The sequence below is a fragment of the Lactuca sativa genome, chromosome 3, assembly GCF_002870075.4.
Source record: "Lactuca sativa cultivar Salinas chromosome 3, Lsat_Salinas_v11, whole genome shotgun sequence".
Taxonomy (NCBI): Eukaryota; Viridiplantae; Streptophyta; class Magnoliopsida; order Asterales; family Asteraceae; genus Lactuca; species Lactuca sativa.
Genome location: NC_056625.2, coordinates 64487571 through 64500742, shown reverse-complemented (window position 1 = coordinate 64500742; position 13172 = coordinate 64487571). Strand labels below are relative to the sequence as shown.

At 35.8% G+C, this 13172-nt stretch overlaps 1 protein-coding gene across 1 annotated transcript; it reads right to left on the bottom strand.

Moving 5' to 3' along the window:
• Positions 1 to 11072: 11072 nt before the first annotated feature.
• LOC122197114 (uncharacterized) lies at positions 11073 to 12828 on the bottom strand. The gene is made up of 5 exons (XM_042900585.1): positions 12615 to 12828; positions 12365 to 12460; positions 11509 to 12059; positions 11236 to 11347; positions 11073 to 11137 (listed from the first exon to the last, which is right to left on the bottom strand). Exons 1-5 carry the CDS (start codon positions 12826 to 12828, stop codon positions 11073 to 11075), a joined length of 1038 nt encoding a protein of 345 aa, XP_042756519.1.
• Between the last annotated feature and the right edge of the window lie 344 nt (positions 12829 to 13172).

Sequence of the window (13172 nt, the reverse complement as noted above, 5' to 3'; positions counted from 1 at the left end):
AAAGAAGGCTGAAGCACAACAAGAAGAGGACAAAGAGTCATCCCAACTTCTCACTCAACTTGCTAATGATATAGGTTCGGAATGCAAACAAGCTGAAGAATGGATTGACCTCAATAAAAACAAAATCAAAGAGCATAAAGATTGGATAAAAAAGAGTAAGAAGGCAATCAAAACGACTGAAAAACGGCTTGCTGAGAAGGATGAGCAGTTGATACACATTATGGTAAAAAAGGATCGTTTCGAAGACAAAATGAGAATTAGGGATGACTATATAACGATGGAGAAAGAGAAGTACCCATTGCAGTTCCCTGAGTTTAAAAATTAGTTATAAAGTTGTTGTAATATTATCATGAAACAGATTAGCTTGCCAAAGGATCGTTTGTTGTTTTTTTTTAAATAACATGTTGTAACTGTTAAAATAAATCTGCAAACTATATTTTATAATATAAAGGCTTCATTCATTGTTATAATCAACAAACTTAACTAAAATATGAAAGCATAGCAATGTCTTGTAAGAGTTAATAAAAATATTACAATACATAATAAGCTAACAACTCGTCATTACTCTTAATTTCAAGGTTGTTTTATATCAAAATCAGCGTTATGGGTTTGTGAGCAACCCGCTGAACCACCAATATTATATGCCATTTCTGCAGTAGAAATTATGTGACCTGCTCTGCTACCAGACGCCCTTCCAGTACAATTATTTCTCGTGTGTCCTAGTTGACCACATGTAGAACACTCTTTTATAATTGGACCCTCGCCTTGGGATGGAATGCGGTCTGTGTTTCTTGGCCTGCCTGGCTGACGTTTATCCATTATAGGTGGCTTAACAATCATTAAATCATCGGGGATCTCCCATTCGGATGGCTTCGGCAGAGGGTTTATTGATTCCTCATATGTTTTCCTCAGTGTTTCGGTAAAGTAAGCATTTAATGCAAACCTCGAGCAGTCTTGGTAATTGTTCACTGTTAAACATCTTATGACATGACCACAAGGTATCCCATCAAGTTGCCAATGCCTACATGTACATGTCATATGTTGAAAATCAACAATCACATTTTGTGCCCCCTTTTTGACCTCGCATTTCGTATTTGAGATCATGCGAACATCCCATTTGGTAAAAATTTTCTTGTTTTTTTTTACAACTTCATCCGTCCAAGGGGTAAGGGTTGTTGTTGCTTCTGCTAAAAAAACAGCCAAAATGAAGAAGTTAAAATCAATAACATCGAAACTAATAAAACATTAATATTACAAATTTACGTAATACCTGCAAAGTTACGTCTTTGAAACCACCATTGTTGCATTGTAGCACGAAAAAAATCAATCAACATAAGTATTGGCACCTTACGTGCGTGTCTAGATAATGCATTTATAGACTCCGCACTGTTGGACGACATAAGATTGTATCGGTTCCCTTTAAAATGTGCCCTTGACCAGGTTTCTGGATTTATACTTTTTAAGTACTCCCATACTGGTTCTTTTGTCTTTTTCATAACATCCATGGCAGCATCAAAAGCATCAACTGTGTACGCCCTACACGCCTCCCAAAAAATTCCTTTAACCGTCTTACTCTTGCCGAATCTAGATACTATGTTGAAATACAAATGGACACCACATATTCCATGATGAGCGTGAGGAAAAATGTTGGCAACGGATGTTGCTATAGATGGAGACCTATCAGATATAATTGTAAGCTCCTGCATATTTCCTATGCAATCACGTAGTTTTTGAAAAAACCATGTCCAAGAATCAGTACACTCATTTTTGCATATACCATATGCAACCGGTAATATTTGATTTTGTCCGTCCTTAGTAACTGCAAGTAGCATGGTACCTTTGAACTCGCCCTTTAGGTGAGCTCCATCTACTACTAGGGTCGGCTTACAAAAATTGACAAAAGCTCGTACCTACAATACATTGTATATCTATTCAAATACACCAAAATAAATATTAAAAAAAAATAGGACATGATAATACTAACCGAGCAACCGAGTGCGACGTACAAAAACTCAAACCGATCATCAGCATCTGTTTTAATATGTGTGACAGTACCCGGATTATGTTTGGCCAAGTTGTGACAATACGCCGGAAGTTTGGTAAAAGAATCCTCTTTCGTACCCCTTAACGACAACAATGCATATTGCTTCGCACGCCATGCCTGATGGTATGAGATATTGATATTCAATTGAGCATTCATATCATTAACAATTTCTTTTTCCCGATAAACTCTACTATAGTCTTCAGCCAAAACATCAGCAACATATTCACCCAAAACATATTTGTTTGCTTGTCGATGATTAGGTTGCAACAATGTTGAAGAACATGTGTGTACATCAACAAATTTATTCACTTGGAAAAGTCCATCAGTATTTTTAATTGCTTTTGCTCTTAGTAACCAAGAACAATTTTTCGAAACACACACAGCTTCATACCTTGATTTGGTGGATCTACTTGTCCTCGTCTGGAAACCTTCTCGAAGACATTTTTTACCAATACACCGCTTTAAAAGTTCTTTGTTTTTAAATATACTCTCACATTGAATCTTTTGAAGATTAATGTCTACCATCTGTGTTGGGATATCTTCATTATTATCAACTGGCCATGCTGGTACAGGGGGCATACCGTAAAAAAGGTTATCGGGATACTTAGCTTTAACTTCATCACCCAACTCATCTCTATCGGAATTACTTTGTAGCTCGGTTATATCTAAACATACATCACCAACATCAACATAATGCCCGTAAACATGATTTTTTTCATTTTTTTGAGTTGAATTTTTTTTCTTTTTAGTTTTATCTACCACACGCCTATTCATAAGTTTAACTTCTTGTTCGGCAACATCATCACAACGACCACCAACATGATTAAGATATGTACCAACATCATCATCACCAACATACTTGTAATTCTCGGGATCCACATATTGAATAGGTGAATAACTAACATTAACATTTTCAGCAACACTGTGAAACTGAGGTACACTAGGAGTACTGAAAGTACCTATCGGATCGTTGCTCCCTTTAAAACTGCATAAATTACCAACAACTTCGTTTCCAATTTCACCGCCCCCATTAACCTCCTCAACTTCATCAACCACCACAAACACTTTCACAGCCCTTCCTCCACTACATTTGATTACGTTTATCAACATTCTAACATCCACGTCTTCAACTATAGCTATATAATAATTTAATTCAGGATGGTGGAAACGAAGACTAATTCTATATTTGTCTAACAAACCAATTTTGCTTCTTACCATAGATACAAAATCACTATAACTAATATACTCAGAAAATATCAAAGCAAATTCAGAAATACCTCCCTGTGGACATATGTATTCCAGATTAGTTCCATTAACTTGCCATCTCCCACCGGTTACAAGACAAACCAAATATTCAATCATTTTTTGAGCAAATTGTAGAGATAGAGAGTATTTCACAAACCAAATAACAACCAAAATGATATTTTTTCTACAAAAATTTTTATATAGCAAAGGCCATTTCGTAGTCAAACCAATTCATTTCGTAGTCAACCAACCTTATAAAAAAAAAAAAAAAAAAAAAAAAAAAATCATCATTTCGCAGATAGGATCAGAGGATTTCGCAGATGGGACCTATTCCATCTGCGAAATTACCCCTATTTATACCGAAAAAATTTAAAAAAAAAAAAAAATTCTCATCTGCGAAAGTACAAGTGCCTGAAGCACAGTTGTGCTTCAGGCACTTGTACTTTCGCAGATGAGATGCCCATTTCGCAGATGGGGCCTTCTCATCTGCGAAATGGGTGGCTAAATATGTAATCCCGATTTTTTTTGGCTATTTTTGTAATGCAATTAGTGTAATTGGCTATTTTTGTCATTTTCTCTTGTTTTTTTTTTCAAAAAAACAATGTAAAATACTATTAGAAAAATAACGTAAATAGTATTTTCATTTTCAATCTTATATTAGTTTTTACATAAAAAAATATATTGATTAATATAATTATTTGAAGTTATATAGATCGTAAGAAACACATTTCAAATTATTAGCTTTCTATAAATTTGTGTATTTCTTTTATTCTATGATAATTTTATAGTATATATGACTATATAGTATAACCAAATAGTTTATTTATATACTATTAATATGAACTATTTTTTATTTTTGAATTATGTATTTTTCATCTTCGAGAATGCCAGTAGGTGACTTTTTTATTTATGTATTTTTATAGAACTTTTATTTTAGAATTATTTGGATTTTCAATATTTTTTATATATGGATATATCATTCGATACGTTTTTACATACAATCAAACAAATATAATATAAGAGATATGTATGTTATATTGTATTACTGAAGGGTATGTAGCTTAGTGGTATCGGAACTTCTTTTTGAAGTTGAGGGTTAAGTTTCATCGTGGATATAGATAAATTTAAGGAGTAATTTAAGAGTATACTAGATTGTCGTTCTAAAAAAATGTATTAAATAATGGGACAATCACTAATCTAGCCAAATTAAAAAAAGTGATTAACAATTTTTAACCAAAAATTAGGATTTCTCCCAAACTAGCCCACGAAACTGTAGATGGTTAAAATGGTCTACTGTTTCGCCCATTTATCTACTGTTTTGATTTTAGTATATAAAGATTTTTTTTTTTCATTTTTCACTACGAAACCGTAGACGAAAAAATGGTCTACTGTTTCCTCTGAGAAGTCTATTGTTTCCCTAATAGTAGATTAAAAATGATCTACTGTTTCGTCCAAAACCTACGGTTTTAAGTTTTTTTTTTTTAATGAAAAATTTGTCTAAAAATGAATTTTATTTAGAGTGAGAATTAGTTTTTGGGAACTTTATAAAAGTTGTAGATTTCATCGAAAGGATTATAGGGATAAAAAGAACGTTGAAAACGAACCCGCATGCGAAATTTATGGTCATTCGAAAATTTGCGATAAATACACTGTACTGATAACGTGACAACACTGGAGTGCGCTACGTGGCACGGTCGATAGTCGGGCTCTCCCTCGAGACATGGTGACATGGCACCATGAGAATGAGACACATGGCGCCATAAAAAGAAGATATGTGGCATACTTCTAGAAGTGGCGGCGTGGTGAATTCTGGACGTGACACATGGCAAAGGCTGAGAGGAGCCAACACAACAAGAGTGTGTGGCGTGCCTCTTGTGCGCTTGGCAGCCTATATATATCCTTATAAATTTCATTTATTTCACACCAAAATCCTCCAAAACTCTCTCTAAACCTCCATATTTCTTTAGGTCTAATTTTAGAGCTTTCCTTTTTTCATTTACCCCAAATGGAAAAGATCATATAAAGGTTATCTTCATTTACCCCCAACGTTTAATTCTTTCAGTTATTCTTAATGTTATCATGTTATAATGTTGTAATTATATGTGAAGAAGTGTGACATGAGATTTCCTTTTTTTCCTCAGGTTCATCATATACTTAATCATACATCTGGTCTACAAAATGCTCTTTCTGACATTTATGAAGAAGTTCCTATGTTACTTTGCAATTGGGATGTGTGTATAAAGTGCATTACAAAGGTTACATCAGAAATCAAACCAAGTCCCTGTTCCTGTCCCACCTTGTTGCATAGACAAGATTGAAACCAAGTCCTTATCCTATGGACAACAATGTTCATGCACTACTGTAACGCCTGGTCCCTAGTATGTATTTAATTCAAAGTTTTATTCGTTTTTGTATAGAAACTCGACGAGTTGGAGGCCCCAAAATCATCAGGTATGGAGGGATTTGGACATGGGTTGTGAAGTCTACTTGACGATTTGAGAGCCTCAACTCGACGAGTAGGACTGGCAGAATGAAACCCTAATTTTCAAGGTTTCGCACTCTATTCATAGAGGAACTCGGCGAGTTGGGTCGAATTGTTCCGGTTTTGTAAAAGGAAGAACTCGACGAGTCTAAGGAAGGACTCGACGAGTTGACTCGCTTTATCACGATTCTGAGAAACATGGAAACTCGACGAGTTAGAGGATGACTCGACGAGTTGGGACAACTCGGAGTGTTAACTTTGACTTTGACTTGACATTGACTTTGACCTAGACCTTGACCAAGGTTGACCCGTGAAGGGATTTTGGGTATGGAATGATATCTAAAGAATTATTGGATTTTAACTAAGTGTTATGTTGGTAATAACAGCTCGGGGAGTCGTTGGAGCAGCCGTTAGAGATATGGCTGTCAAATCGGGCAGTTGTGTCGTGTTTTTGTCTGACACGACAATGTTTTGTATAACACGAACACGAAACGACACGATGTCGTTTTTTTTTCATTAACACGAAAACGAACCAATTAAAACACGACAACACGACACGACACGACAAATATAATATTACATAACTATTAGTGTATTTCGTTCATACTTAAAGATATATAACACGACCAAAATGACAAACACAAAAAACACGACAACCACATGCTTAATCATGTCAATTTCGTGTCGCTTTATGAACACGAACACGAACATGACACGACACGACATCGTGTTTTTTAATCTTGACACGAAAACGACACGAACACGAATTAGAATTTTGATTTCGTCTCGATTTCATTTCGTTTCGTGTATTTTTTTCGTGTCGTGTCATAAATTGACACCCCTAGTTAGAGATTCCTTACCGTGAGATCCTGCATTCAACTTTGCGAGGTGAGTTTCCTTCTGTATGAACGGGTCGAAGGAACCAATGTTGGCCTGTATATGTATGCTAGTATGTTCCGGACTAAGGTCAGATGTCGGGCAATACCCGATGTAGGTTATTATGTTTCTGGATTCCAATCCGATGTTGGGTGTGTTGGATTTGTGTCTAAGCCTGTAACTATATTTGGTATGTACTTGACCCGGTTGTGTATGGTCCTTTTGGGTTGCCTTCACCAAAGCAACTTGATAGGATGATTTATGAAGAGAGAGGTTATTATGGTTTATTAATATATTATATGAATAATATATTAAAATAGAAATCATATAGTTTAATTAATATTAGACAATAATTAATTAAGAATTAATTATGTCGCTCAAAGACATTAATTAAATAAAGAGGACTAGAACTGTCAATGGTGTGATAGTTGATTTTGGGCTAAGAATCCTTACGGATTAGGGCATGGACGAAATCAAGGATGAGTCCATCTTTATTTCGGCCATAGATGCCTTATTCCAGAAGGTTCTCAAGTTACTTAGGGCCTAAGTCATCCAATTAGGGGTTTGGATGAAACCCTAGAAGAGTATATAAGGACCCCTAGGGCGAGCAAAATCGGCCAATTGATCCCTTGGAAGCTTGGAGCAGACTTTTGCGTCTCATCCTCTCTCATCTACATCATTCTCTTGCTTGTGGTGTTTGTGAGCCATTAGAGGTGTTACACTTGTGACACTAAGATTCTTGAAGATCAAAGGATTCTTGCAACCATTGAAAGGTATCATCTAAATTAGTATATTGTAGTTTTCGATTTCAATGTATGCTAGATTAGGGTTTTCAAGTCTTGGATGAATTGCATGTACAATAGAGAAGCCTAGATCTAAGCTTTAGGGTTTTGTATGAGCACATGTGAATGTTCTTTTGTGTAAAACCCATCAGGGTGGTGCCCGAGGAATGTTTGTATGCTTGATGTCTTCGTGATTCTTGCATGTGCTTGTTTTATATGTTTCCGGACTTCGGTCCGAAGCCGGGGAAAGCCCGAGATCCGAAATTCCATGGACGAAATTGGACATTAAAAAACACAAATGCGTGTCTTTCCTCTGCCCAGAATGTTTTTATGTTTCCGGATTTCGGTCCGATGTCGGGCAGGGCCCGATAAATATTTATATGTTTATGTTATGTGATTATTTATGTGTATTATGTCAGACGGGGCCCAATGCCGAATCTCGGTCCGATGCCGAACGGGGCTCGATGCCGGACTTCGGTTCGATGTCGGGCGGAGCCCGATGTAACGAGTAAGGCTCATGTTATGTTATTATGTGATTATGTGATGATGTGTATGGTATGTGGTAGTTTGGTAAGACCCATTAAGCTTCGTGCTTACAGTTTTTAGTTTTGGTTTCAGGTACTTCTGGTAGCAAGGGGAAGAGCTCGGGATGACTGCAGTGCACACACCATGTTTTTAGCTTGGGATGTTTCACTCTGATATATTTGACAAATGATTATGATGTTTTTGAGATACAACTGTTTATGATTTTATGTGATGATTTGATAACTATGGTTTTATTAATAATTGAACATGAAATTTTTTGACCGTATTTTTGGGATGTTACAACTATACCAACAAATTGGTTTTTAGGAAGTCTTTGCATTACTTACAAATGTTAATGAAGGATTTAGAACATATTATATCCAAGAGCTTTCAATCAACATTTTCATCCACTACTCATCAAATGAAGAGATAGAAAAAAAAGGGGATAAATTCTAGAAATAACATTGTACTTTCAGAAATTTATGATATATATATATATATATATATATATATATATATATATATATAGTTAATTACAATATCTATATTTTTTTATCTCTATACCTTTTAATTGTAATATTTACAATTCTGGTCCTTAAAGTATATATTGGCATTAATTACTGTTTGATCCATGTTGTTTTAAATTTAGCACTTATTTCATTTTGGTGACTATATTTTTTAATTTTACACTAATTACAATTTGGTGCTTATACCTTTTCAATTTGCACTTATTACAGTTTGGTCCCTAGAATTTAAATTTGCACATTTTATAGTTTTTCCCCTGTAATTTTTAACTTTTCACTTATTAATGGTTGGTCCATGTACTTTAAATTTGAAATTACTATGGTTTGGTCCTTTGAATTTAAATTACAATTATAGCCCATGTATATAGTTTGCTGTTGTAGAAATGGTCCTTGTAAGTCACCATATAAACCAATTTGACAACAAATGCAAATCCATAAAGAAAAACTATATCAAAATATTTATTTATGTCAGGTACTAAAAAAATAATCCATCAATTGAACCCTAATCAAGAACATTTGCAACTAAAGCTAACAAAATTGTCAAAAGGACTAAATAATTGACAAGCTTTTTTTCATGTAGACCCCGAAACTCCCAAACCACACTACAATTTTGTATTCTTTTCATGTTGTAACATCCGGATTCCCATGTATTATTTTTATCCTTTTATTTTTGGGTATTGTGAGGAGACTCGGCGAGTTGGAGTCTAAACTCGCCGAGTAGGATCGCGGTTTTGCACGCGGGTTCGCGTCTGGACTCGGCGAGTCCACGCTGTTTAATGAAACCCTAATTTTCAGGGTTTGAGACCTATTTAAAGGGGCTTATGGCCGTCATTTGCGGCCACCAACCCCAGAGAGAAACCCTAAAGAGATCTTGAACGTTTTGGGAGAGAGAGGAGGCCATTGTTAACCTTTGAAGCATTGTTTGGCAAGGCAAAGGAGGTTCTAGCTAAGAGGAAGCAAGGGAGGTGGACATCCTTCGAATTTGGAGCTCAGAGCATCACTTTGGAGGTAATATTTTGGCTCCCTTTCTGTTGTTATGACGAACATGGGGGTTTAGGGTTTCTTGACCCCTTTGTTGGTTAGATTTGATGTCCATTTCGTCCCTATTTGTGATGAGGCTTGGAATGGGATCCATAAAGGTCCGGAGAAGCTTTATTCCTCAAGATTTATGAGGATTCATGGGAGTTTTGACCAAGGGTTATGAAATATAGGGCTAAAACATCATATAGGAGCAAATGGATGTTGTTTGAGCATCAAGGTTTGGACTTTACATGATTATCATGCTTGCGGAGGCCAGATCTATGATTGAATGGAACAGATCTGATCTTAGAAGTGGTTTTGAGTTTATGCATGGCATGAACTCGCCGAGTCTGAAGAACAGACTCGGCGAGTAGCATGAAGTTTGCCCGTGATCACTCAGTGAGTGGACTTGTCGAGTTAAGTGAGCGACTCAGTGAGTCAGGGGTGAGTCGGGGGGGGCTAAGTTCAAGTCGGAACTCGCCGAGTTGTTCTTGAGACTCGGCGAGTTGAGTCGTGGTGGCCCCGCGATTCATGTCAGGTGGAACTCGTTGAGTCAGGGATGTACTCGGCGTGTCAAGAGAGGATCTAAGAGAGTCAGTGGACACGTGTAGACTCGCCGAGTCACCCTAGTGCACTCGCGGAGTCCGGTCAAAGTTGACCGTTGACCTTGTTGACTTTTAGGGTTGAGTACAGTTGTATTTATGAGTGTATTACTTTGTGTGATTAGGCGGAGGCTAGATCACATTTATTCCGAGTCAGATATTTACCGAGACATCGAGGTGAGTCTTCTCACTATACATTACCTAGAGTGGTATATTGTGTAGACCAGAGGGTCTTATGTGTTATGTATGAGATTATGTGCTATGTGTTATGTGTATGTTGTATGTTGTTATAGACCGGACCAAAGGGTCCAACGATACAGACCGGGCCAGAGGGCCCAACGAGCTATGATCGGACCAGAGGGTCCAACGAGCTACGGGACTGGAGGGTCCCGCTGAGACATATCGACCGGAGGGTCGTATTATAGCCTTGAGTGGCGTATGTGTTGTATGTGGTATTTTGGGGAACTCACTAAGCATTTATGCTTACAGTTGTTGTGTGATGTGTTTCAGGTACCAGTGATGAGCGCGGGAAGGCACCGACATGATCCGTACACACTAGAGGAGTTTATGTTCTGGATTCTGGGGAGATGTTTTTGTGATAAATACATTTGATACAATGTGGATGTTTTTATTTTGTGAATGAATGAATGTTTTGAAAATGAAAAAAATTGTTTTGAAAATTTACGTCGTTACACATGTCTCCTAAAATGAATCTAAAAATTATTTTCATTGTTAGTATTGTGGTCATTCAATGAAAAAAATAGAAATTTGAGTAACCTTTTAGATGTGGATGTTTCACTTCGCTCGGAACTTTAGATGTTGGATTTTTACATGTCTTTTCACGGTGTCCATATTCTCCATATCATGGACACTTGTGTCTTCTTTTAGACCCATCTGATGATTAATTATATTTTTTCTTGGTCGTCCAGGTGGGCGTTTGATAATAGGTGGATATATTTTCTCCCCATTTTTTTACGCCCATTGATCCTGTCCGGGCATCGGATCAATTTGAAATGCATATGCAGCTTTAAAGTTCTCTATATTGAAATAGGGATCAACATATTTGTCCTATTTAGCATCCCTTATGAAAGCGATAAAAGTCGTTGCATGTACACATGGTCGGCCCTGAACTTGCCACACTTAACAACTACATTTTCTTTCATATAGGTTGACCTCCCAACGTGTTCCCTTGTACCCATTTCAGCTTGATTGTCACAACTTCTAGTAACTTCATATTCACCAAAGTTCTACATGAAAAAATAAAAATATATTTTATTTATTTATATATACATATACATATAGATATATATATATATATATATATATATATATATATATATATATATATATTATTGAACTAAAAACTAAAATACATATGTCATTTAGTTGAATTATTTCACATGCTTACCTTAGCAATGTCATTGAGATGGTTTTTAGCAATAGGAATCAATGTGTCATTCCATGTATTCACCAAATTCCTTTTCTTATCAAACCTTTTCATAATCTTTTCTCTAATTACGTCAAGGAGATCAAGCATGGGTTTATAGCGCAATTTACCAATCCAAGAATTAAATGTTTCTAAAATATTATTAGTGATGTAATTACACTTGGAAGTAATACCAAACTTGATTATACTCCATATTGTTTTATGGTTGGTATTTAGATGTTCAATGGCATCTTCATTTGTATCACTAATTTCCTTCAATAATCTGTCATGATTGGTAGGACGATAGGTTTTTGCAGCAGCCCATAGTTTGGTGTTAAAGAAGTCACCATGAAAGTGTTTCTTGAAGTTTCTATATAAGTGCCTTATACATTCTCTATGCTCAACATTAGGATAAACATTCATCATGGCTACTTCTAACCCTTTTTGCATGTTCGATGAGATAACAAGAGCATTTGGCGTTCCAATTGCTTTTTTGAGTGAGTCAAGAAACCATGTCCATGATCGTGTGTTTTCTAATTCAAGAACACAGTATACTCCCTCCGTCCCATAATAATTGTCCACTTTTGACTTTTGAAGTCTTTATTCATCAACTTTGACCTTAAATATTGTTATTTGTGTTATGTATTACTCGTTGAAACTTATAGCAATGAAAAAACATTTAAAATACAATCTATTCATAAATTTTGCATTAAGTTTTATATATCAAGGACAAAAATATTTAAGGTCAAAGTTGAAGAATAAAGACTTCAAAAGTCAAAAGTGGACAATAAATATGGGACGGAGGTAGTATATGCTATTGGAAAGATAGAATTGTTACCATCAATACCAGTTGCAGCGGCTATTACACCATTGAACTTTCCTTTTAAATGACAAGAATCAAGACCAATGTACGGATGACAACCAACAACAAACCCTTTAGAACAAGCAACTAAACAAATAAAAAAACATTTTGAAAAGTTTCTTTCCACTAACTATGTCAAAGTCAATTTCAACAACGCTTCCTTCGTTCCTTAGTAATAGTTCTTCTCTAAATTCATCCATTTTCATGAAAGAGTCTCCCCACTTACCATACATGTCGGTATAAGCTTGCTCTTTCCCTCTAAAAACTTTTAGGTATGGCACGTCAATATTGTAAGTTTGCATAATCCATTTTCTAAGCTCATATGGAGAGACATCCTCATTAGATTTCAACTTATCAGTAACTACATTAGCAATCCATCCTTGAGTGACATGCTTATTGCCACCCTTGTTGCTTCTAGTGCAAGTATGTATTTCTACCATTTTCTTAACGTAAAAAAAAAAATTAAATAAACATAAATATATTTTTAATATAAAGCATGTTAAATATAACTTAAGGTATACACTTACTTCATAGGTAACTTCATCTTGGGTAATAAAAGCATGAATTCTCCACTCGCACTCTAGGGTTTCACACCTTGCTGTGAATCGTGTCGGGTCATTTTTCTAAATGTAGTATTTAAACTTATTTGTGACTGCAAAGTGGTTCAAAGCTCTCCAAAAATCAACCGTGTTTTCAAATTTTGAGCTGACTTCCATGCTTATAATATTCTTACTAGATGAGTAAACTTCATCATCATCATTCATTAGATCGTCTTCATTATCAT